Consider the following 25,500-nt stretch of genomic DNA (forward strand, 5'->3'; position numbering starts at 1 on the left):
GTTTTATAAAGTGGAAGGATTATAGTCTTATCTCTGGAATACACCCCTTTCTTTATGCATGCTAATATTCTGCTAGCCTTGGCAGCTGCCGCTTGACATTGCATGTTGTTGCCTAGTCTATCATCAGCCAAGACTCCCAGATCCTTCTCCATTTTTTGTTCTCCCAAGGGTTCCCCTCCTAACGTGTATTGTGCTTTTATGTTTCTAGTCCCCAAGTGCAAAACCTTACATTTCTCCACGTTAAACCTCATTTGCCATGTCGTTGCCCACTCCGTTATTTTGTCCAGGTCATTCTGTAGGATATCTGCTTCATGCTGTGCTGTTATTGCCCTGCCTAATTTTGTGTCATCTGCAAAAACTGATATTGAACTACTGATCCCGTCCTCAATGCTGTTTATGAATGAATTGAACAAGATTGGTCCTAGGACTGAGCCTTGGGGGACCCCGCTTACTACCTCAGACCAGTCTGAGTATGCGCTGTTTATTACCACCCTTTGGACACGCCCTTTTAGCCAGTTCCGTATCCAAGAGCAAACCCTGCTGTCGATACCTGCAGACCTTATTTTATAAATTAAGCGCTTATGGGAAACTGTATCAAACGCCTTAGCAAAATCTAGGTACACCACATCCACTGGTCTGCCCCTATCTAGCTCACAGCTCACCTCCTCGTAGAATGTTAAGAGATTGGTTTGACAAGAACGCCCATTTGTAAACCCGTGCTGGTTACTACTGATGATGCTGTTGTCCTTAGCAAACTCTACAATATAGTCCCTTATCATCCCCTCCAGAAGTTTACATACTACTGATGTCAGACTGACAGGCCTATAATTTCCCGGTATATGCCTCTGACCCTTTTTGAATATCGGAATCACGTTTGCTTTCCTCCACTCCCCTGGTACATCTCCTGTCCTAATACTGTACGCAAAGATCAGGAACAGTGGTCTGGATATAACCTTACTGAGTTCCTTGAGTACTCTCGGGTGTACGCCATCCGGGCCTGGTGATTTGTTTGTGTTAAGTCTATCCAGCCTTTCCCTGATTTCACCCTCTGTTAGCCATAGTGGCAAGTCCTGTGTATTACTACTAACCATACAGTCATGTATACCCCTCCGTTTCCTGAGTAAAGGCTGACGAGAAAAAAGCATTCAGCACGGTTGCTTTTTCAGTGTCCTCTGTAACCATCCTCCCATCATCGTTAATTTTGTGTGCAATATGCTCTGCCCTAGTTTTTTTGCTGTTGATATACTTAAAGAATTTCTTTGGTTTTTTTTTACTATCCTCCGCTATTTGTCTCTCAAAGTCTATTTTAGCCATCTTGATTTCGTGTTTACACTTCCTATTTGCCTCCTTGTATTGGTCGAAAGCCGATACTGTGCCCTCTGATTTATATTTCTTGAAGGCTAATTTTTTTCCCCTAATAAGTTTTTTAACGCTACGGTTTAGCCAGCCAGGTTTGGCTTTGTCTCTTCTAAATTTATTTCCCATAGGAATGCACTGCAAGATGCCTTTGCTTAATATGTTCCTAAAGCATTCCCATTTTTCCTCTGTGGTCAGGGATCCCAGGGTTCGGTCCCAGTTTACCCTTTCCATCAACGAGTACAATTTTGGAAAGTCTGCCCTTCTGAAGTTAAGGGTTCCTATGTTCCCCACTTTCCTTGCTATATTGTTATTAACGCTAAATGTGATCATCCTGTGATCGCTAGAGCCCAGGTTGTCCTGGACTCCTACCTCCGAGATTAGGTCTGGGTCATTAGTGATCAATAGATCCAGGATTGCGTTTTCTCTAGTAGGAGAATCCACCAACTGTGACATGTAATTATCCTGTAAGGTTTCCGTGAATAGACGGCCCTTATGTGAGTGTGTAGTCCCCTCTCCCCAGTCAATGTCGGGATAATTGAAGTCCCCCAATATGATGACTGATCCTAGCTTTGCCACTTTACCCAAAAGTGCTAAAAATTCCTGCTCTACCTCCTCCCCTTGTTTAGGTGGCCTATAGCAAACCCCCACAATTACTTTTCCCTTTTCTCCTTCCCTATGGAGTTCTACCCATACGGATTCTAACTCCATACTCATCCCTTCCGTAATGTCACTCCTCTCAATCACCTTTACATTATTCTTGACATAGAGACATACTCCCTCTTTTTCCTACCCTGTCCTTCCGGTACACTGAATACTGAATACCCTGCTGGTACAGAAAAAGGCCTTCCCCAAACAGTTACCAAAAGGTTGGAAGGGGAGAGTTTTCTATCATGTCTTTGTGCATTGTAGCATTAACAGGACCCTTTACTAAAAAGACCTGAACTCATTGTGTTGGGGGGTCCACATACTGTTGACAATTTAGTGGAGGTGTGATGGTCAGGTATCCACGAATGTCTATAGATGAATTGGGGTTGATTTACTAAAGGCAAATAGGCTGATTACTTTTCAAGGGAATTCCCCCAGAGAATGAGGGGAAGCTCTACCGGCTTTTATAATTCAACCACGTGGAAACAATAATGCTGTTCTTTTTATTTTCCGTTCATGTGATTGGGTATTCCTTGCAACAATAAATTTACTTGCAAAGTGAACTGCCTATTTGTCTGTAGTAAATTAACTAGACATGTGCATTTTGTTTCACTATGCTTCGTTTTTCAGACTAAAATGTAATTTTCTGAGATTTAGATGTATATGAATCTCCAAATGGACATGGTAACGAAAGTAAACAAATAAAAAAAAAAAGTTATAATGAAATAACAAATGCATTTGTTTCATTTGCTTCATTTGGATGCCGTCACATATCATGTTCGGGCTCATGGGGAAATTAAAACGGAGTTCCACCCTAAAAATTTTCTTTGCACTGTCCGCATGCTTTAAAAAAACTGAAAAAGAATTGGATAATAACATTTTTTTTTTGTTTCACTTACCTTGTTTTTAATGAAAATATACTTACTTTCCTTCCTCTTCCTCCCTCTGCGGCCGCGGCCCACGATGTTACTTCCTCCTTGCATTGACTCCTGGGAGATGAGCGTCATCGATCCCAGGAGTCAATGCGCCTGCACCGGGGTCACTCGTCACTTCTGGTGCAGGCGCGTCATTCCCTGCTGAACAGCTTCTGGGCATGCGCAGAAGCTGTTCAGGGATGACGCGCCTGCCCCGGAAGCGACGAGCAGGGCATTCTGGGACTCCGACGTCAACGAAGAGGACACGAAGAGGAACGCTCCGGCTTCAGCTGCCCACACCTGAGATGGCAGTGCTGGAGAAGACATTTTCAAGGTAAGTATTTCTTCTTACAGGTAAGTGAAACAGGGGACAGTTCAGAGGCTATCATTGCTTAAATGCACTAGCCCTGACTGTCCCGGGGGTATTTTTAGGTAGAAAAATGTTTTAGGGTGGAACTCCACTTTAATTAAATGTAAATTTTTGTTTGAGACTTCAAGTTCGGATAATGAATGAATCCGAATTTCATTCCATTCGTTAATTTGGATGCACATGGCGCCAGTTGATATTGTCCAATTAGCTCATGTTATTTCTCTTAGTGGATTGGACTAGCAGCCACAAATAAGGAATCCTTCTATTTCCAATCCATCTGATTCTATAATATATTGAATATATACTGTAGCAATCTTCCAGAAAAACTGCAGATTTTTGGAATACACCCAGACCAATGAATATATGAAATGAATGAGGAAGATACAAAAAGAATTCTGAAAATGAATCATAATAAATATGACGAATTTAAATTCTTTAATGAACAAATGCATGAGAAACTTACCAAAACTAATATTTCTGGCGTGCACATGTCTAAAATCAACCCCATTGTTTCTCTCACGGACTCTAGTACATGACAAGACCCACCAGAAGTTTCCTTTAGTGAATATTTGGCAAAGTTGGATTCCATAATAATCAGGGAATCCAGCTGTAAGAGTGACATCTTTTATATGGCCCTATAGGAAGCAGTGGAGACACAAACTACATGGGATTGGGAGAGTCATGGATCTTAGAACTGTTGTCCCAAAAAAATGTACACAACTGTAGCCCTGCCCCCTGGGGAGTGGCAACGTGAACACACATCCTCCTCACTTCTGTTGCCCTGAGTGTTGTCCAGCCCACTTGACACTATAGGTTCTGACATATTGAATGATTAGACACTACCAGATTGCAGTAAAGAAGCAAATTTACTTGTCTTTGACTTGTGTTTAAAAGAACAAACAAACAGTTTCAATAAAACATTCAATGTAAAAGATCAATAATACAGGAAAGATCCTGATTCCTCAACCCAGAATTTGGAAGCGAGCCAGCACTCAGGATCTCAGAGAGCAACCTAAAAAGCATAGATATATATGTGTTGCTATATGATTAAGGATTAATGTATCAATAATCTATAACTAGATTACTCCTCAATTACAATGCGAGAGTGATCACCCAAAATCAATGCTTTACTATAATAAAGAATAACTCCAAAATACTTCTGATCAATCTCAGTGACTCTAATTTCTTGAAATTACGCTATATATATATATATATATATATATATATATATATATATATATATATATATATATATATATATCAGAGTGCACTCTGTATCCTATAGGGGGCCCCTTTACTTTAGATTGCAAGAGTCTCCTGAATGAGCAAGGCCTTGCTAGTCTTCACCGGCAAAGGTATCCTTAGCCAATCCAGGGAAAGTATTAGTAATCCACGGTAAAGGTGATGATCAATTGTAATCCACACTGAAGAGTAACAATTAACTGTAATCCAAACTGAAGAGGAAGATAGATTCATGTGCCGAAACAACTAGTACCCAATCTATAACACTAGTAAGGCGGGGTGAGGCCTTCTGATCCACCACACAGCACTATTCAGCACTGCAGTGTCCAGGGGCGACCCTTATATAACCCTTATATAACTAGTGCAGCCTTCTGTTCAAACTGTGCTGCAGGCCCACCCTGGCTCAGTCCAGTAATTACAGTATACTCTCTATATTGGATCTTTCTCACCCAATATGACGAACTCCGTGTCCCGCGGTCCACACCGCCAGCGTCCGGCTTTCCTCAGAAGCACTCGCAGTCTCTCTGAGCGTCTCTCCACCCAGCCTGCCACCGAGCTCCGTCCGCACACCGCTCTCTCTCTCTCTCCCTGGTGTCTGTCCACTAGGCCTCCAGCCTATCCTTCTCTGGACTCCGCAGCAGCTCTCACAGCGTGCTTTTCTCGAGGCAAGAGACCGGATATTGGTCCCGCCCCCTTTATATAGACACTCCCATCTGACCCTGTGAGTCCCAATGCTCCCTGGGGGGATAGTTCAGCCAAACAGATGATCCACAGTCTTCACTCCTCCCAGAACTACATCTCCCATAATGCAATGGTCCATTGCCTTATAAAACTTTAATAATAAAACAGAACGATCTGAACAGTTCCAAATGAAACCTGCGACCAGGCTACACAACTAACTGGTAAATCGACTTACAAAATCCATTTGAATAAGTAATTTATTCATTTTAGATGGGGCTAGACATAGATTGCTTGTCCATATTTGACTCCAGACCTGCATTCTCACCGTTTACTATGACTCTGGAATTTTTTTTATCAGTTATCTAAAGGTTTGAAGGACTCCAATGATATACTGAGGCTGATTTTCTGAAGACTTTGGGAATCTTCATTCAAAAAATTGTGTGAATATTCACTTCAATTACCCAATCATTGTTAAAGCAATTTGCTGTTTACTTTGAAAAGCCAATCATGCGCAGATGCTTTTTTGCATGATTGGTTAAATGTTGTGAATATTCACACAATTTTTGAAATTATGATTCTCAAAGTCTTCAGTAAATCAGCTTCAGTTTGTCACTAAAGTCCCTAAAACTTTGCAGATAGCAGATAAAAAGTTCAGAAGTAAAAATTTTCAACTTAGCCCAACTGTGTCTTACCTGTGTCATCTTGTTCTGTTGAGCTACAGTTTAAACCAGCGGTCACCAACCAGTGGTCTGTGGACTATTGATGGTTCACGAGAAAATTTTTGGTGGTTCCTAGAGGTTCTGCTGCAAATCAACATTGTGGCGGATGTATATAGCCCAATGTTGTTTCCAGTCTTGTACTCAATGCACGCTGACAGTCAATACTCCTCTGTATTTTGGGCTCCTGTAAGAAGGAGGCGACTTCCAATGGCAACACTGATTGCAGACTGTGGGAGGGAGCATGGAGCTCAAGCACATGGCTGGATAAGGAGGTGAGATCCAATGATGAGTCAGCAGTGCTAAGGCAACAGTGTGATGCAGAGTGGGGAAGAGAGCCGGGGCATTGTGTGTATAAGGCAGCTGTGTGATCCAGGGGGAGGGGGGCAGAGGGCCAGAGCATTGTGGACATAAGGCAGCAGTGTGATCCAGGGGGAAGGGAGCAGAGAGCTGGAGTATTGTATGTGTAAGGCATGTAAAATTCATAAAAGGGTCTGCGGGATTCAAAATTGTGAGTTTAGTGGTCTGTGAGGTCCAAAAGGTTGGCGACCACTGGTTCATAAGCAGGCATATTTATACATGACAGGTCCAGATCCTTGCATGTTGACTTTTTTACCTTACTTGTACAATTGCCGTTGTCAGAATATTAGACAATTATCCCATAAGCTGACCTTATCTATGTTCCATCAAGGGGAACATCAGAATTCAACTGAAAGTTTCCAATATTGTGGAGTTGATTTAGCAAAGAAGTTTTCATGTTCACTTTCAAAGTGAATTTTTACTTAGCCTAGCGAATTATGTAAAACAGAGTAAAAATTAAAAATTAAAAATTAAAAATTCACTTTCCAAAGACTACCTAATCATAAGCAAAGGAAATGAAACAGGATTTTTGCTTGCACGTGATTGGATGATGAAGTCAGCACAAATTCACCACATTCATAAAGCAAAGTGAATTTTATTTTTCTGAAGGAAATTTTTTCTTAGCTTAGTGAATAAAGATAGGTGGCACTAACTTTAATCATCTAATCCTTCACGCTAACAACATTCTGTTGCTAAATTTCCCTTGCACATGATTGGGTATTCCTTGTATTTTCTTTCTGTTTCGCTAAGATAAGTGAAAATTCTGTTTGAAAGAGGACATGCTTCACTTCTTTAGGTTGGCCATACATGTTAAGATTTCTCTTGTTTAGCCCCATGGGCTGAATGAGAGAAATCATTTGATCCCCCATCCACACCAACTAGCATGGATGGGTGAATCTGCAGTGCCGGCTATTGTGAATACCTGAATAGTACCTGCATCTCATTGGATACAGACGATGTTTGATTGAGAATTTTCCAACAGCTCCTCCGACAAAAGGTAATTGAGAAATCTCTCCAAAAATGAATTTAATAGACCTTTATCCTCATCCCCTATTTTTTTAATCAGTGTTTCATACACCTGTCCTGATGAAGTGACCATCTTGATGCCATGAAATGCGTTAATGATGTGTTTTACTGTTGGTTGACAAATAAATACCTACTTTATCTCACAAAAGTGAGTACACCAGTGTTAATTTCGTCGACTAAAACCGACTAAAACGTTTTCGTCGACTAACACAATTCAGATGACTAAAATACGACTAAAACTAAAATGGCATTTTAGTCTTAAGACTAAAATACGACTAAAACGAAAATGGCATTTTAGTCAAAAGACTATAACTAAAACTAAATCGAAATTTGCTGCCAAAAATTAACACTGGTGCATGCTCAAAGCATAAATAATAACATATTAGATTTTTCACTCCAGGACCAGCAGTAGTATATAATGAGTTTGGAAATTGTAGAGAAATGCTTAAATAATGCATTACAAATTACAATTGAACTACACCCATTTGATTATAGAAGACTAAAATGAGTTTTAGTCGACTAAAATGTAGGGCGTTTTAGTCGACTAAAATATACTGGAGTTTTAGTCGACTAAATACGACTAAAACTAAAACACTTGCAGAAGACTAAAATGGGACTAAAACTAAAATGCCATTTTAGTCCTAAGACTAAGACTAAAACTAAATTGAAATTTGCTGCCAAAATTAACACTGGAGTACACCCCTCACATTTTTGTAAAAATTTATTATATCTTTTCATGTGACAACACTGAAGAAATGACACTTTGCTTCAATGTAAAGTAGTGAGTGTATAGACCGTCTCCTGATCAGCGCTGTCTGCCAATGGCTGAGAATGCTGGTCGGTGTGTTCTGGTGGGGGGGCTGTCCCCCTGTCAGAAAACAACAGCTCAACGGAAAAGGTTGCTGTACTAACGTCGGATCGTTACTACAGCAGCTCCGTCTGGAGCTGTCAGTTTTATTTTCGTTCAACCCACTGGGTTGAATGAAAAAAAAATGATTAGTGTCTACCAGGTTTTAGTTAGCAGCAGAGCATGATGTTAGCTAGCAGCTGTCCATGTCATCATGCAGGTGAAGGTTGATCTACAGTGGAAGCAGGAGGTGGTTAAACTGATAAAGTGATCAAATAAGGACTTGGAAGTTTAGTGATTGCTACACACTTCCCTTATCTCTTCCCCATACACTGAAAGGCATTTCCACGACATCACTGTAGAAAGGAAAAAATCTATTTACCGAAGTTCAGAAACTTTGTGGCAAATAAAAGTATATTTCTTTTACCTTTTCAATTTGCTTAATACTTAGGACTCACCACTAAAAGCAGTGCAGATGCTTTGGGTCAACCTAATTATGGATACCTTTGCATCCCTGGCGTTAGCAACAGAACCCCCTACAGAATCACTGCTTCTACGTAAACCCTATGGAAGAAACAAACCCCTTATATCTCGCACCATGATGAAAAATATACTTGGTCATGCAGTCTACCAACTCGTCATCATCTTCACATTGTTGTTTGTTGGTAAGTGTTAATAAAGATGGTTCAGTTGGTCAAGTGATGAAACTCCACCATTAACCCTTCATTCCTTACTTCTCCTATAAATAGGTTATTTTAATATGGTAATTTAGCCAATGTCTTTTACAGAGGAAGGAAAGGTTAGAACCTCTGACAGATTTTTTATTTTTTTTGCTTCTGCTTTATGAAGGATTTTGGGGCACTAGATTCCCCAGTGTAATTAAATGTCCAGGTAGGAATCAAATTTATCCTTCTAACCAATTATTTCAATGATTCCAGTGTTGACTATAACAGGGGTTGCCCTTGGCATCTGTATTTGACAGTCTTTTTTCCTATCAAACTCATTGCCACCATCCTCACCAGCCAGCTGAAGTAATTTTCTGTCTCAGTGACAGCTGGGTTAATCTGCCCATAGGAGACAAAAGGGTTCAATGCTTTCCATATTCTGTCCGGGAATTAAAAAAAAAATGTTTTGACTTTAAATGAAGGACAAGGATTTTGGAGCACTAGGTGTAACTGAATGCTTCAGTAAGAGTTGACTTAATCCTTCTTACAAATTCTTCCATTGGTTCCAATGTTGAGAATACTGGGGTTGCCTTTGGCATCTGTACCTGACAATCACTCTTCTTACTCATTGTCGCTGTCCACACCAGCCAGATGAAGGTACTGTGTCTCTGTGATCACCAGGACAAATATGGAGGGTTAATTTACTCACGGGAGACACAGGGGTCCAATGCCTTCCCTACTCTATTCAGGAATTTAAAAAAATGAAGGAAAAGGATTTTGAAACCCTAGGTCTAATTGAATGTTCCAATAAGAGTTGACTTAAACCTTCTTACCAATTCTCCCAATGGCTCCAATGTTGAGAATACCAGGGTTGCATCTGTACCTGTCTCCTGTCTAACTCATTCCCACGGTCCCCACCACGGGACAGCTGAAGTTACTTATTGTCTCAGGGGTCACCAGGACATTATAGGCAAATAGAGGAAGTTAATATGCCCGTGGAAGACACAGTGGTTCAATGCCTTCCTTACTGTATCCAGAGATTTAAAAAAAAATGAAAGGAAAAGGATTTTGGAGCCCTAGGTATAAATGAATGTTCCAATATGAGTTGACTTAATCCTTCTTACCAATTCTTCCAATGGTTCCAATCTTGAGAATACCGGGGGTGTACTTGGCATCTGTACCTGACAATCTTTCTCCTAAATCATTACCATGGTCCCCACCAGCCAGCTGAAGTTACTTTCTGTATCCATGGTCACCAACCAGCTGAATTTACTTTCTGTCTTAGTGGTCATCAAGACAGATATAGAGTGTTAATCTACTCATGATAGCCACATGGGGTTTAATATCTTTCCTACTCTATTCAGGGATTTTTTTTAAAAAATGAAGGAAAGGGATTTTGGAGCGCTAGGTGTAAATTGAATGTCCCAATAAGAGTTGACTTGACTTCTTTCTTACCAATTCTTCCATTGGTACCAATGTTGAGAATACAGGGGTTGTCCTTGGCAGCTGTACCACACAATCTTTGTCCTATTTCACTCATTCCTATGGTCCCCATGTGCCAGCTGAAGTTACTTTCTGTCTCTATGGTCACCAGGATGAATAGAGGAGGTTAATCTGCCCATGGAAGACACCGGGAATCATTTCCTTCCCTCCTCTATCCAGAAATTAAAAAAAAAAAATTGGCTATAAATACATTTTTTTTATGATAACGAAGTCAGAACTCCAAGTAACATATATACTAAGACATTTTTGGGAAAATCTCTCGAAGACTGAGACCTCCCCACCCCCAAAAAATATTGTAAATAAATGAAACCTTAGGATTTTTATTGTGTTTTTGCTGCAAATTTATTTATTTATTATTCCAAGAAATTACGATGTACGATTGCTTTTGTTCATATTTGCCTTCTAGGTGAAATCATCTTTGACATTGACAGTGGAAGAAATGCCCCGCTGCACTCCCCACCTTCCGAACATTACACAATAATTTTTAACACCTTTGTCATGATGCAGTTGTTTAACGAAATCAATGCACGCAAAATCCACGGAGAGAGGAATGTATTTGATGGTATTTTTGCAAACCCAATATTCTGTAGCATAGTGCTGGGCACTTTTGGAGTCCAGGTAAAAATCTCCTGTATTCATTTCATTTTACCATACTGTTCACTAGTGATCAGAAATCCAGCGTTCATGTAACTACACTGAATTTAAATCTCAAGGAGCAAGGTTACTGGTCTTTATTAAGCTGTGTGCATAGGTCATGCAATACACCTGCTTTCAGATCGGAGGGGGTGCAAGAAGGACTGGACGATCACATGACCACTTTTCATGGTCTGTAATCAGGCTTGGAAGCAAATAGCTATAGCAGTAGAGAGGCTCCCACTGACCAGCTGGATAAGTACAGAAGCAGGTCACTCTGGCGGATGACACAGGCTCACCAGAGGTGCGGAGATGTGTAGTCAGTAAACATGTGAAAGGTCAGTAACAAGTGGTTGCAAGTTGGGATCAAGCAGAAGCATAGTCGAGGAACAAGCAAAAGATCAGTAACAAGTAATAGCGAAGATATGGATTGCAATAGGAGTGAAAAGAGTGAACTATTGCCTGGCAAGAGGACAATAATCTGACATACAGGAAGTGCAGAGACATGGCTTAAATAGGAAGTCCATGGAAGGAGCAAAGGGTTCACAGTTCAAAAGAAGCAAGCCACAAGGTAGCATTATTCAAGGAATTGTCCAGGGAGCTGGAGACACAGCAGAAGTTGCTGACTCTACTGTTGTTGGATGTCACAGTGGTCACATGATCAGGAGTCGGTCCTGCCAGCTCCTAATCATTAGCAGAGCTCCTAGCACAGAAAACCCATGCCCGCCCTTGGATGCGCATGTGGAAGTTAAAGGCCACCCCCTTTACTGCTGCACGCATGTGTTACATGGGTGGGAAGAGGTTAAAAAGATTCTTCTGCTGTTTTTACCAGCCAGAAAAAACAATAAGTGTTTTGCAAACATAAAATCTCTTTTAGAAATAAATAATAAACCCTCCAGTTATAAGTATTACATTTTAAGTATTTTTCCTACATTTTGTTATTCTCGTTTCAGATTTTGATTGTCCAGTTCGGAGGGAAGCCCTTCAGCTGTTCTCCTTTAAACACGCAACAATGGCTGTGGTGTCTGTTTGTGGGAGTGGGGGAGCTTGTTTGGGGACAGGTGAAATATTGCCATATGATTATCCACCTAATATGAATTTTGTTAGTAGTAAAACCGCTTATCTGAATAGTTACCAGTGATGTACATCAAGCTTTAACAGCATTTAAGGCACCCTAAAGTGTACCTGTATTGTAGTAGATGTGCCAGGAAAAGGACAAAGCTCTAGGCTTGTTTTGCCTACAGGTTTACCACAGCTGATCTTTTCTCTAGTACCGACTTAAGCAGGGTCAGGCTGGCGACTTTTAGCCCAGGGGGCAAGTACAAACCAGAGGCCCATGGTGCAGTGGCTCGGTCCCCCTCCCTCTTTCCCTCACCTCCCCCCCCCCTCCTCCCACTCTCCAAATCCTCCTCCTGACCCCATTCCAAGCTGAAGCCCTGCTCCAGATACTCTCTACTTACTGGCTGAATCCGGGTTCCCGACCTGGCCAGCAGGGGGAGGTTGGGGGGAGCTGGGACAGCTCGGTTGGGGCTGGCCAGGGTAGAAGAGTCTCCAGTGTGGCATGGAACCTGGCCTCTGCTCAGACACAGTTTACACCACCCATGCTGGAGGGGAAGGTCTGCGCTTTGTCCTTGTCTTCAAACCGCACTCAGTAGGTCAGCGGCAGGGACTTTTTGCTTCTCTTTACCAGGAATCCTTAAGGGATGTTTGTGGCAGAAGTGGTGCAGCCTTTTTATGGAGCATCAGAGCGGCCCAGGGGGCAAATGCCCCCTTGCTCCCTGGCCCAGTCCTCCCCTGGACTTAAGCTTGTCAATTTCTTCTCAATCAGCTGAGATTTAGGCTGTAGGTGGCCCTGTCGATACCACCTGGCTCAAAAAAAAAAACAATATTTCAATCAACTTTTGGAGAAGGTAGATTCTGATTTGATTTGATTGGGTATTCAGCATCCATGGGTCCTTTTGGCTACCGAATACAATAGCCAGCAGGGGGATTCCTTTAATCCATCACTTTTTAGCTGGATGGAAGAATCAATTCATTTCTCTTGTTTAGTCCTGCTAGTTTTACCCTGACTTGTTTTGCGCTGTGCTTCTGTGTAGAGGCAGCCATCTTGGTAGAGGAGTAGGGCTTTCGAATGTCAGATATGCTCCCTCAATGGATGGTAATCTGATGACTGAGGGAATGTTTAGGAAGGGGCAGAAAAGATTGAGCAGATACAGACTCACAGAATGAATGAAGCAGGAGCAGGGAATGCATTGTATTGTCAAAGTTTGGATGTAGCTCAAGTCTTGAGAAACACTTGAAAGGATTGAGCTCCATCGAAACCTTGACAATAAAATGCTTTTGCTTTGAATTATCTCTTCTGCCTCATAAGTGCCTCTATACCTGTTTTGGGTTTTTATGGACTTTTTGTGTGATACCTGTTTTGGATTTTTATGGACTTTTTTTTTGTGTGTGAGTACCAGGGCATTTTAGACGGTTGTCTTCAGAAAATGTTAGAACCATTGGAAGATTTCTCACCTCCTGTTCCTGTGACAACTGTAAAATTGTGGATTTCACACCACAGTCAGTCTTTAAAACCATGGTCACCAGAATCAATAGAGAGGGTAAATCTTCCCAGTGGGAGATAGATGAAAACCTGGCTGGGGTTTTACTCTAAATTTAAAAAAAAACTATTTTGATTTACATACACTTGGTTTTTGGCTTTGGAGAGGAGAAATGTTCAGAGCAACCAACAGGAGCTGACTTTTATTCCATCTTACCAATACCAACCAGGAATTTAAAATATATTTTGGCTGTAAATAAAGAATAAGCACTAAATGTAACTGATTGTTCCAATAAGAGTTGACTTTATCCGTCATTCCAATTCTTTTATTGGTTCCAGTGTTGAGAATACCAGGGTTGCCCCCGACATTCTTCTATCAAACTCATTCCCAAGGTCCTTAACCAGACAACTGAAGTTACTTGTTGTCTCAGTGGTCCCAAGGACAGCTATAGAGTGTTAATTTACTCATTTGAGACACAGAGGTTCAATACCTTCCCTACTCTATCTAGGAATTGAATTTTAAAAAAATTGAGAAAACTGGTTTTGGAGCCCTGGGTGTAACTGAATGTTCCAATAAGAGTTGACTTTGTCCTTCTTACCAATGCTTCAAATAGTTCCAATGTTGAGAATAAAGGGATTGACCTTTGCATCTGTATCTGACAATCTTCTCCTGTCTAACTCATTCCCACGGTCCCCACCAGACAGCTAATATTACGTGTTGTCTCAGTGGTCAGTGGAACAGATATGGAGGGTTAAGCCCCGTACACACGTACCGAATGTCGGCCGAACGATCGGCCGTCTTTTGTCCGGTGCTGTCCTGTCGGTTGAAAAGTGCTAAAGACTGCACACAAATTTTGTCGGCCAACAACAGCCGACTGCAGAATTGATGTCATGTGATGGTTAACTTTCCGTGTGCTTTTTCTTCTCTGAGCATGCCCAGTCTTGCTCATCTGCTGTTTGTCGGCCGAAATCTGTACTGACTGGCGAACAATCGGCCGTTCTGGTGTTGGCAAACAAAAATTTTAATGCCTGCACACCAGATTCTGTTCGGCCGAAAAGTCGCAGTCGGTTGTCGGAAGCATCATACTAACAAGCCGACAATCGGCCGATTGGTCGGTGGCCGAATATTTACGGCCGACAATCTCTACGTGTGTACGGGGCTATAATCTGCTCATGGGAGACACAGAGTTTCAATGCCTTCCCTACTCTATCCAGGAATTTTAAAAAAATAAAGGAAAAGGATTTTGGAGTACTTAAATGTCCCAGTAAGAGTTGACTTTATCCTTCTTACCAATTCACCAATTCATTCAATGGTTCCAATGTTGAGAATACCAGAGTTGCCCTTGGCATCTGTACTTGACAGTCTTTCTCTTATCTAGCTCATTGCCACCATCCCCACCAGCCAGCTGAAGTGTTTGAAGGAAGCGGGTCACGGGCCAGGCAAAGATGAAATGACAGACGAGGAGATGGCTGAGGATGAAGAAGAAATTGATCACGCAGAGAGAGAGCTCCGCAGGGGTCAGATCCTGTGGTTCCGCGGGCTTAACCGTATCCAGACACAGGTATGGCTTTTAAATGTTTGTCGGTGATGGGTAATGACTGTGGATGAAGATCTCAGGGGATCTGTACTGCATGCCTCTGTCGTAGTCGGTTCAGAACGATTGAGCAAAAAACCCATGCATGCATTATTAATCCAAATGTTTTGTTTTGCTAACTTTTATCTTCTATCCAGGTTGGCCAACAAATGAAGCAAGACGCTTGATTAGATAACAGAGAAACCATCTCCTCTTCCCTTCTGTATTGTTTAAAGGGAATCTATCATGGGTTAAATATGTTATTTGTATGTAGCGGCATAATATAGACTGATTGAGCTAGGTTACTGAAGATTTACCTTTTTATCAACTGAGTACATTAAAAATGGTTTATTGGAGACAACACCTGATTGTTTTCTTGGCAACAAAAGTTGAACAGTCTTATAGAAAGAAGGACAACTGTGCTATAATAGAAGTTGTTTTTTTTTTTAAGGAATCCCCGCACCACCTAGAGCCCGCTTGCCAGTGATCTTAATTGGGCGGCCAACCCAGCCTTTCCTCCAAAGACATCCCTCCTGGGTCATATTAGTGAGCATTTGTACCATGGTCATATATACAGTATTTCTATGGCTGAGCCTTCCTCCAATGGTCCAGCGATGTACTGCTCTCCCACTGGAATGAACAGGGCCATGGCATGCACTGGCAGAGGTCATGGCTGGGATGTTTTCAGAGGACTGGGTCTCCTTAACTCCTGATTGGAAAAGGTTCTTCAAACATTGGTTTAGGACTTATTGAGGATGCCCAGTAGATATTAGATCATTGGCTGTTTCTGTGAAAAACAGTATAAATGTAAGTGATAGTTATCTAAAAGGCATCATTATTATCGGTGAGGCAGACATCTTTGATCAAGTGCAATTACTCATAGCAGCCATTTAGATTTATTATTTCACTAGTCTGATATCAGGGAAACTCTCATTTGATTTGTGGCTTCATTTTGCTTTATTGAATAAGTCAAAATGATAAATGTACTTCATTTCCTAATGAATTTCCTTATTTAGATAAAACAACTCAAAGAGTAACTCCAGTTTTCTGGAAAACAAATATAGCAATTAAAAATAATAATATAACAAGCACAATTGCTACACAAGCCATGTTGTATTTTGAAAATGACCTTTCCTTTTCAATCTGCAGCTCTGTCATTTCCTATAAAATTCAGTGTAATGTGGCAACCTGCCAGCAGTCTATACAGCCTTGTTATACAGAACTGTCATCTCCTTCTTCTGTGATGGGCTCACGGATATTCAAAAAGGTCTGTGCTAAGATTTTAGACGTCTTCTGCAATGGGAATTTAAGTTTTAGTGACATTCTCCCCTTGCTTAAATACTTTTAAAGGGATGCAGACACTGCAGCTTTCCTCAATAGACCACCGAGAGTGCACCAGCTAATTATAATGAACTAGACCACCACCCTCTATTCTCTTCCCTAACACAACCAGTCGGTGATCAGTCTGGTGAAACAAACAGCTATTTCTTCACAGCAACAAAAGGTACAAACAATGTTTGTTAATATCCCTGCAATGTACATAGATCACCCAGAAGGGAATATTTTTTTCTCACAAAAATGGAGTTACGTTTGAAATGGGGAGGAAAATGATAGTACAGGTATTAGCTATCAGAAACAGCCAATCAGCTGTCATACCAGTGTGGCAGATCTAAAAAGATTCAGAATGAGAAATCCTCATTTTATTATATTTCTTCTGTCCATTCATTTTGTTTGAACTGTAAAATGCAGCAACATTCAGCATTTAGGTCAATAGCAGATCCTTTATGATTGGTTGCAGTGGGTTAGTGCACTTTGCTATTAGCCTGCATTAATCAGCTTTAGGTAGCTGCCTAATATAAATAAAAACCCTATCCTATAAAAGGTGAATGCAGCTTCTGTTTCCCTGGAGTAATACTGAATTTAGCTAGGCAGAGCATGCTCTAGCACACAGGCCATCTCCTTGTACCCTGGCCCCAGTGCTCACACCTTACTTCCCAGGATCCATGCCATCAGTGAGATGCCCTTCACTATATAGAGCCCACTAGTTTTCAGACCAGCAGTGCATGTGCATATTCCGCGGTGGGCACCCCCCAGTGTGTGTGCATTAACCCCCTCAGTGACCACTCTCCAATGTGTGTGCATTAACCCCCTCAGTGACCACTCTCCAGTGTGTGTGCATTAACCCCCTCAGTGACCACTCTCCAATGTGTGTGCATTAACCCCCTCAGTGACCACTCTCCAGTGTGTGTGCATTAACCCCCTCAGTGACCACTCTCCAATGTGTGTACAATAACCCCCTCAGTGACCACTCTCCAGTGTGTGTGCATTAACCCCCTCAGTGACCACTCTCCAGTGTGTGTGCATTAACCCCCTCAGTGACCACTCTCCAATGTGTGTACAATAACCCCCTCAGTGACCACTCTCCAGTGTATGTGCATTAACCCCCTCAGTGACCACTCTCCAATGTGTGTACAATAACCCCCTCAGTGACCACTCTCCAATGTGTGTGCATTAACCCCTTCAATGACCACTCTCCAATGTGTGTGCATTAACCCCCTCAGTGACCACTCTCCAATGTGTGTACAATAACCCCCTCAGTGACCACTCTCCAATGTGTGTGCATTAACCCCCTCAGTGACCACTCTACAGTGGGTGTGCATTAACCTCCTTATTGACCACTCTCCAGTGTATGTGCAATAAACCCCTCAGTGACCACTCTCCAGTGGGTGTGCATTAACCCCCTCAGTGCCCACTCTCTAGTGTATGTGTATTACTCTCTCAGTCAATACTCTCCAGTGTATGTGATTAACCCCTTCAGTGACCACTCTCCAGTGTATGTGCATTAACCCCCTCATTGACTAGTCCTTAGTGCTTGTTCATTAACCCCCTCAGTGAATAGTCTCCAGAGTATGTGCATTAACCCCCTCAGTGACCACTGTCCATTGTATGTGCATTAACCCCCTCAGTGATCAGTCTCCAGTGTATGTGCATTAACCCCCTCAGTGACCACTCTCCAGTGTGTGTGCATTAACCCCCTCAGTGACCACTCTCCAGTGTGTGTGCATTAACCCCTTCAGTGATCAGTCTCCAGTGAATGTGCATTAACCTCCTCATTGACCACTCTCCAGTGTATGTGCATTAAACCCCTCAGTGACCACTCTCCAGTGGGTGTGCATTAACCCCCTCAGTGCCCACTCTCTAGTGTATGTGCATTACCCTCTCAGTCAATACTGTCCAGTGTATGTGATTAACCCTCTGTGACCACTCTCCAGTGTATGTGCATTAACCCCCTCATTGACTAGTCCTTAGTGCTTGTTCATTAACCCCCTCAGTGAATAGTCTCCAGAGTATGTGCATTAACCCCCTCTGTAACCACTCTTTCATGTGTGTGCATTAACCCCCTCAGTGACCACTCTCCAGTACATGTGCATTAACCCTCAGTGACCACTCTCCAGTGTATATGCATTAACCCCCTCAGTGACCACTCTCCAGTGTATGTGCATTAACCCCCTCAGTGACCACTCTCCAGTGTATGTGCAATAACCCCTTCAGTGATCAGTATCCAGTGTATGTGCATGAACCATTAGTGACTAGTCAGTAGTGCTTGTTCATTAACCCCCTCAGTGAATACTCTCCAGTGTTTGTTCATTAGTGACCACAGTGACCACTCTCCAGTATATATGCCTTCATTGCAATAACCCTCAGTAAAAATTCTCCAGTTTATAAGCATTAAACATTTAGAATGTGTGCATTAGCACTCGTCCCCTAGAGAATATGCAATAAAACCTGTAGAAAGCATTCTTCATTGTATGAGCATTAACCCCTCAATGGCCACTGTCCAGTGTATGTGGATTAACCTATGATGCCCAGCCATTTGCATATGTGTGTTAACCCATCAGTGATTAGTTTCAAGTATATGAGCCTCACAGTGACCAGTGATAAATGTATGTGAATTAACCCCTCAGTGAGTTGTTTCCAGTGTATGTGAAAAAAACCTTTGGTGCCCAGTCACTAGCATATGTGAATTACCTCTCAGTGACCAGTCTTCAGTATATGTGCATTTATCTCTCAGGGACCAGTCACCAATGTGTATGCTATAACCCCTTCATGACCAGTCTGCAGTTTATGTGCATTAACCTCAGTGAACCAGCCACTAGTGTTTGTTCATTAATCTCTTAGTGACCAATATCCAGTCCCTAACATGTTAACGCTTCAGTTATTAGTTCCTAGAATAGGTGCATGAATCCTCCAGAAACAATTCTCTATTATGTGTGCTTTAAACCCCCCAATGACCAGTGTCCTGTGTTTGTGCTTTAACACCTGGTGCCCAGTCTATAGTATATAACCCAGCAGTGACCCCTTACCAGTATATGCGCATTAAATTCACAGTGAACAATCCCCAGTGTATGTGCATTAACCCCTTAGTGATCTGTTTCTAGTGTGTGCAAAAACTTCTGGTGCCCAGTCTCTGTTATATGAGCATTTACCCTCAGTGACCAGTCTCCAGTATATGTGCATTAACCTCCCAGTGACCAGTCTCTAGTATATGTGCATTAACCTCCCAGTGACCAGTCTCTAGTATATGTGCAATAACCTAACAGTGACCAGTCTCTAGTATATGTGCATTAACCTCCCAGTGACCAGTCTCTAGTATATGTGCATTAACCTCCCAGTGACCAGTCTCTAGTATATGTGCATTAACCTCCCAGTGACCAGTCTCTAGTATATGTGCATTAACCCCTCCATGACCGATCTCCAGTTCATGTGCATTGACCCCCTCAATGACCAGTCTCCATTTCATTTGTAACCTCTTAGTGACTTGTATCCAGCGTATGCACAATTAACCCCTCAGTGGCCTGTGTCTAGTGTATGTTCATTTAACCTCTCTTTGACCAGTCTCCAGTGTATGTGCATTAAAGCTGAACATACGCCAAACAAATTGAAAATACTGTACATGTGCACCAACTGTTTTACTTGCCAAAGGCTTTGGAATTTTATTTAGCCATTCCTCACAGATTTCTGCCAGGTAGATAACTAATATCACTTTCTGGTTCAGCTTTACTACTTCCTGGATCAACTCCCTGCTCCCTGGGCAGAGCCGCAGAGGATATGATGCAGACTTAAAGCCAGGCTGGAAGGAGAAAGATGATATGGAAAATAGTTTTTCTGAACCAGGAAATAAGTGAGTCATCAGCCAGGCTGTGCTCTGTGGCAGGTGTGTGTTCATCACAAGACTGGCTGTATGAAATAGGAAATCCTATGGCAAGTAAAACAGTACACACATGTTGTTCCAAAATGTGCATGTATCTCTTTGCCTAGAGATTTGCTGTAACCCTGGAATGATATGTACTAAAAACAATATTCCTCATCTTCATCCCCGACACCTTTCTTATAATAATATTACAGTTAGAGATAACACTTATTCCATAACATTCAAAACTAAAAAAAATATATCTTATTTGAAACATTCCACATTCATAAAATCACAACAACCAATAAATAAGTAAAAAAGATCTTATTACCAAAAAAAAAAAAAAGTCCTCCACGCCAAACTCACTCACCCATGTCTTTATGGACCTTGCTTTGTGCACTGGTCCCAGTCATTTGGTGGAGGGGGGATTATGGTGTGGGGTTGTTTTTCAGGGGTTGGGCTTGGCCTCTTAGTTCCAGCGAAGGGAAATCTTAAAGGGGTCAGCATAGCAAGACATTTCTGACAATTTCATGCTCCCAACTCCCAACTTGGTGGGAACAGTTTGGAGATGGCCCCTTCCTGTTCAAACATGACTGCACACCAGTGCACAAAGCAAGATTCATAAAGCCATGAATAAGCAAGTTTGGGGTGGAGGAACTTGACTGGCCTGCACAGAGTCCTGACCTCAACCCGATAGAACACCTTTGAGATAAATTAGAGCAGAGACTGCGAGCCAGGCCTTCTCATTCAACATCGGTGCCTGACATCACAAACGCGCTTCTGGAAGAATGGTCAAACATTCCCATAGACACACTCCTAAACCTTGTGGACAGTCTTCCCAGAAGAGTTGAAGCTGTTATAGCTGCAAAGGGTGGGCCAACTCAATATTGAACCCTACAGGCTAAGACTGGGAGGCCATTTAGGTTCATGTGAGTGTAAAGGCAGGTGTCCCAATACTTTTGACAATATAGCAATATAGTGTTGTACAGTACAGTCAGGTCCATAAATATTGGGACATCAACACAATTCTAATCTTTTTGGCTCTATACACCACCACAATGGAGTTGAAATGAAACAAACATTGTGTGCTTTAACTGCAGACTTTCAGCTTTAATTTGAGGGTATTTACATCCAAATCAGGTGAACGGTGTAGGAATTACAACAGTTTGTATATGTGCCTCCCACTTTTTAAGGGACCAAAAGTAATGGGACAGATTAACAATCATAAATCAAACTTTCACTTTTTAATGCTTGGTTGCAAATCCTTTGCAGTCATTTACAGCCTGAAGTCTGGAACGCATAGACATCACCAGGCGGTGGGTTTCATCCCTGGTGATGCTCTGCCAGGCCTCTACTGCAACTGTCTTCAGTTCCTACTTGTTCTTGGGGCATTTTCCCTTCAGTTTTGTCTTCAGCAAGTGAAATGCATGCTCAATCGGATTCAGGTCAGGTGATTGACTTGGCCATTGCATAACATTCCACTTCTTTCCCTTAAAAAACTCTTTGGTTGCTTTCGCAGTATGCTTCGGGTCATTGTCCATCTGCACTGTGAAGTGCCGTCCAGTGAGTTCTGAAGCATTTGGCTGAATATAATTCCTACACCGAACACCCAATTTGGATGTAAATACCCTCAAATTAAAGCTGAAAGTCTGCAGTTAAAGCACATCTTGTTTGTTTCAAATCCATTGTGGTGGTGTATAGAGCCAAAAAGATTAGAATTGTGTCGATGTCCCAATATTTTTGGACCTGACTGTATATGGGGAGTTTTACTTTCAGTAGGTCATCAGAGCAAAGGATATTTAAAATTAGGTGATACAGATTACTTTCTGTCCTGTAATCTTCTATACATTGTGTAGCCTTGTTGCCTATCTTGGCAGCTCACATGAAGCAACAGGATGCACAGCAATGGTTACTTGAAAATTAAACTAACCTAAGAACCAAAATGTAATAAATTGCTACATACCAGTTCTTAGATGTGGTGGCTGCTTTAGTATTTCATTTTCATCAAGTACAGAAAATACCTGTTGATCATACTAGAAATAGGGGGGTTGATTAACTAACGGCAAATAGACTGTGTACTTTGAAAAGTGTAATGGCTCCAGGACATAGTAAATGAGAATAAGCTTAACTTTGCAAGCAAAACCTAATCAAGTGCAAGGAAAATAGAAAAAACAGCATTTTTGCTTGCACATGATTGGATGATGGAAGTCAGCAGGATTCTGCTCATTTACTAAGCTCTGGAGAAACTTCTCTTGCAAAGTGCACAGTTTTTTTGCCTTTAGTAAATCAACCCCATAATGTAAATAAATTAGTACCCAGAACATTTTGTGTCATTTTTTTCCCCACAAGAGGAGCTTTTTTTTGTGTGGCATTTGATCACCACTGCGTTTTTTATTTTTTTGCGCTATAGACAAAAAATGACTTACAATTTTGGATAAAACAATGTTTTTTACATTCTGCTATGAAACATATCCAATAAAAAAAAATGGGAAAAAAAAAACGAATTTCTTCATAAATTTAGGCCAATATATATTCTGCTACATAGTTTTGGTAAACAATCCCAATAAGCGTATATAGGTTAGTTTGCAGAAAATTATAGTGTCTACAAACTATGGTATATACAGTGCCTTGCGTAAGTATTCGGCCCCTTGAACTTTTCAACCTTTTGCCACATTTCAGGGTTCAAACATAAAGATATAAAACTGTATTTTTTTTTTTTTTTTTTTGAAGATTCAACAACAAGTGGGACACAATCATGAAGTGGAACGAAATTTATTGGATATTTCAAACTTTTTTAACAAATAAAAAACTGAAAAATTGGGGGTGCAAAATTATTCAGCCCCCTTAAGTTAATAATTTGTAGCGCCACATTTTGCTGCGATTACAGCTGTAAGTCGCTTGGGGTATGTCTCTATCAGTTTTGCTCGAGCTGTTTTGCAAGGAGGAATGGGCAAAAAATTCAGTCTCTCGATGTGCAAAACTGATAGAGACATACCCCAAGCGACTTTACAGCTGTAATCGCAGCAAAAGGTGGCGCTAAAAATTATTAACTTAAGGGGGCTGAATAATTTTGCACGCCCAATTTTCAGTTTTTTATTTGTTAAAAAAGTTTGAAATATCCAATAAATTTCATTCCACTTCATGATTGTGTCCCACTTGTTGTTGATTCTTCAAAAAAAAAAAAAAAATTACAGTTTTATATCTTTATGTTTGAAGCCTGAAATGTGGCAAAAGGTCAAAAAGTTCAAGGGGGTCGAATACTTTCGCAAGGCACTGTATACTGGAATTTTGTTTATTCTTATACTAGTAATGGCAGTGATCAGCCACTTATAGGACAGAAATATTGCGGTGGACATTTGGACACTAACTGACACTCTAGACACTTTGTGGGAAACAGTGACACTAATACAGTGATCAGTGCTAAAGATGTGCACTGTTACTGTACCAATGACACTGGCTTGGAAGGGGTTGACATCAGGGGCAAGCAAAGGGTTAACTGTGTGCCTAGCCAGTGTTTTTGTATAAACTGTGGGCTGTTTTTACTAAGAGATGGGCTGGATTTTTTTCCCTGCTTTGCAGGGTCAAAAAATCCAACACTTTCCTCCTGACATAACGGAGCTCTGCCTTGTTTACAAAGGCTGATCTCCATTCTGTGTCTCTGCCCGATGATTGGCGAGTGCTGGCGGACATCCATTGCCCGACACCCACAGATGGGCGTCTGCTGTGAGTAGACCACTGGGCGGAAGTGCAGAATCAAACATATATATGTAATTCTGCACAGGAGGGTTGCCCTGTAGCAATATATCTGCTATAGGGCAGCCTTTAAGTGGATAGATACAGAGGAGAAGTGAACGCTGTTATCTAGGAAGTGCGTTAATTGCAGAATCACCAGGTAATAATAAAAATAAAAAAGCCTAAAAAAATGCAGCCACAACATCTAAGGACTGGTAAAAGGCAATATACTTTCCATTTTGTTTTGGGGTTTAGATATCCTTTAAATGTCATTGTCTGTATGGACATAGACACTATATACGAGGGCTGTACCGAAATGCAAAAGCGGGCATAATGTTTTTCTTAACTTACATAAGTCTTTTCAATTTCACATGTTGGTAGAGTAAATCTTCTTCTATATTTACTCTTCTTATTATTTTTCATTGCAGGTAAATATTGGATTCCAAGCAGAAGCAATTTGCTGTCAATATGTTCTTGACGAAGGAGGGGTGCAGGCTGTCCGACATCCACAGAAGGCTACAGAATGTTTATGGAGATGACACCATTGACAATAGCAATGTACTTTCATTGGTGACTCTTGTTAATGGTGTCATCCCCGTAAACATTCTGTAGTCTTCAGTGGATGTCAGACAGCCTGAACCCCCTCCTTCATTAAGAACTTGTATAAAGAAAACACCTTCAATCCAGGCGCCTAAATGATCTGCTGAAGGGGGAGTGCTGAGCCCCCAAAGCATGTTGGCTGTTGCAAAATAAAATCTTTCAAAGGGCTATACAAACTGGTGTGGCACTCCCATCCTTTCAAAACTTTAGTAAACTCTTGAGGGGGTCCAGCAGGACCCCACAGTTACTAGTGAGCAGCCTCCAGGACCGACCCCCACCCCAGTCTTATTATAAAGCCAAAAGGTCCAGTGTTCCTACTCAGTGACAGCATGTTGCTTCTGCTTAGAATCCATTTTTCACCTGCAATGTAAAAGAAGGTAAATATGGATTCCAAGCAGGAGCAACATGCCGTCATCGATTTCTTGATGAAGAAGGGGTGCAGGCTTTCTGACATCCACAGAAGGCTACAGAATGTTTACAGAGATGACACCGCTGACAAGAGTCACCAATGACAAGACACTGCTCTATTATCGTTCTGTAGCCATCTGTTGATGTTGGACATTGTGCACCCCCAGAGCTGCTGATAGAAATCCTGGGGCCCCGTACATCCTACCAGGCAGGGCTCCCCCTTGTATATTTCAAAACAACATTTTCACTAAAATAATACTAAAATCGTTCTTAGATGACACAGAGATAACAAAGAAGCTGTGTGAATTAGCCCTTTTTTTATTGTTTTTTACATTTTTGAAAAACATTTGATAATTAAAAAAAAATGCTTTAAAATTATTTTATTTTACATGTTTTAATGTGTCTGTGTCTCTCCCTGCAGCAGCTGAAAGCCGGTGGGAGAGAAATTGGTTTTCAGCTGCTGCAGAGAGCCGCACAGGGCATCCTGTAATT

The 25,500-nt window shown here is 41.5% G+C and overlaps 1 protein-coding gene across 7 annotated transcripts in view; it reads left to right on the forward strand.

Annotated features, from left to right (window-relative positions):
• Positions 1-25,500, forward strand: part of ATP2B3 (ATPase plasma membrane Ca2+ transporting 3) — a 307,321-nt gene that overhangs the window by 261,126 nt on the left and 20,695 nt on the right. For all 7 annotated transcript variants that reach the window (XM_082263025.1, XM_082263024.1, XM_082263019.1 and 4 more), the window contains 4 exons: positions 8,612-8,825; positions 10,735-10,946; positions 11,915-12,022; positions 14,883-15,065. In XM_082263025.1, coding sequence (XP_082119151.1) covers positions 8,612-8,825; positions 10,735-10,946; positions 11,915-12,022; positions 14,883-15,065 — 717 coding nt within the window. The remainder of the gene's footprint in view (positions 1-8,611; positions 8,826-10,734; positions 10,947-11,914; positions 12,023-14,882; positions 15,066-25,500) is intronic.

Source organism: Pelophylax lessonae, assembly GCF_965119305.1.
Source record: "Pelophylax lessonae genome assembly, chromosome: 7".
NCBI lineage: Eukaryota > Metazoa > Chordata > Amphibia > Anura > Ranidae > Pelophylax > Pelophylax lessonae.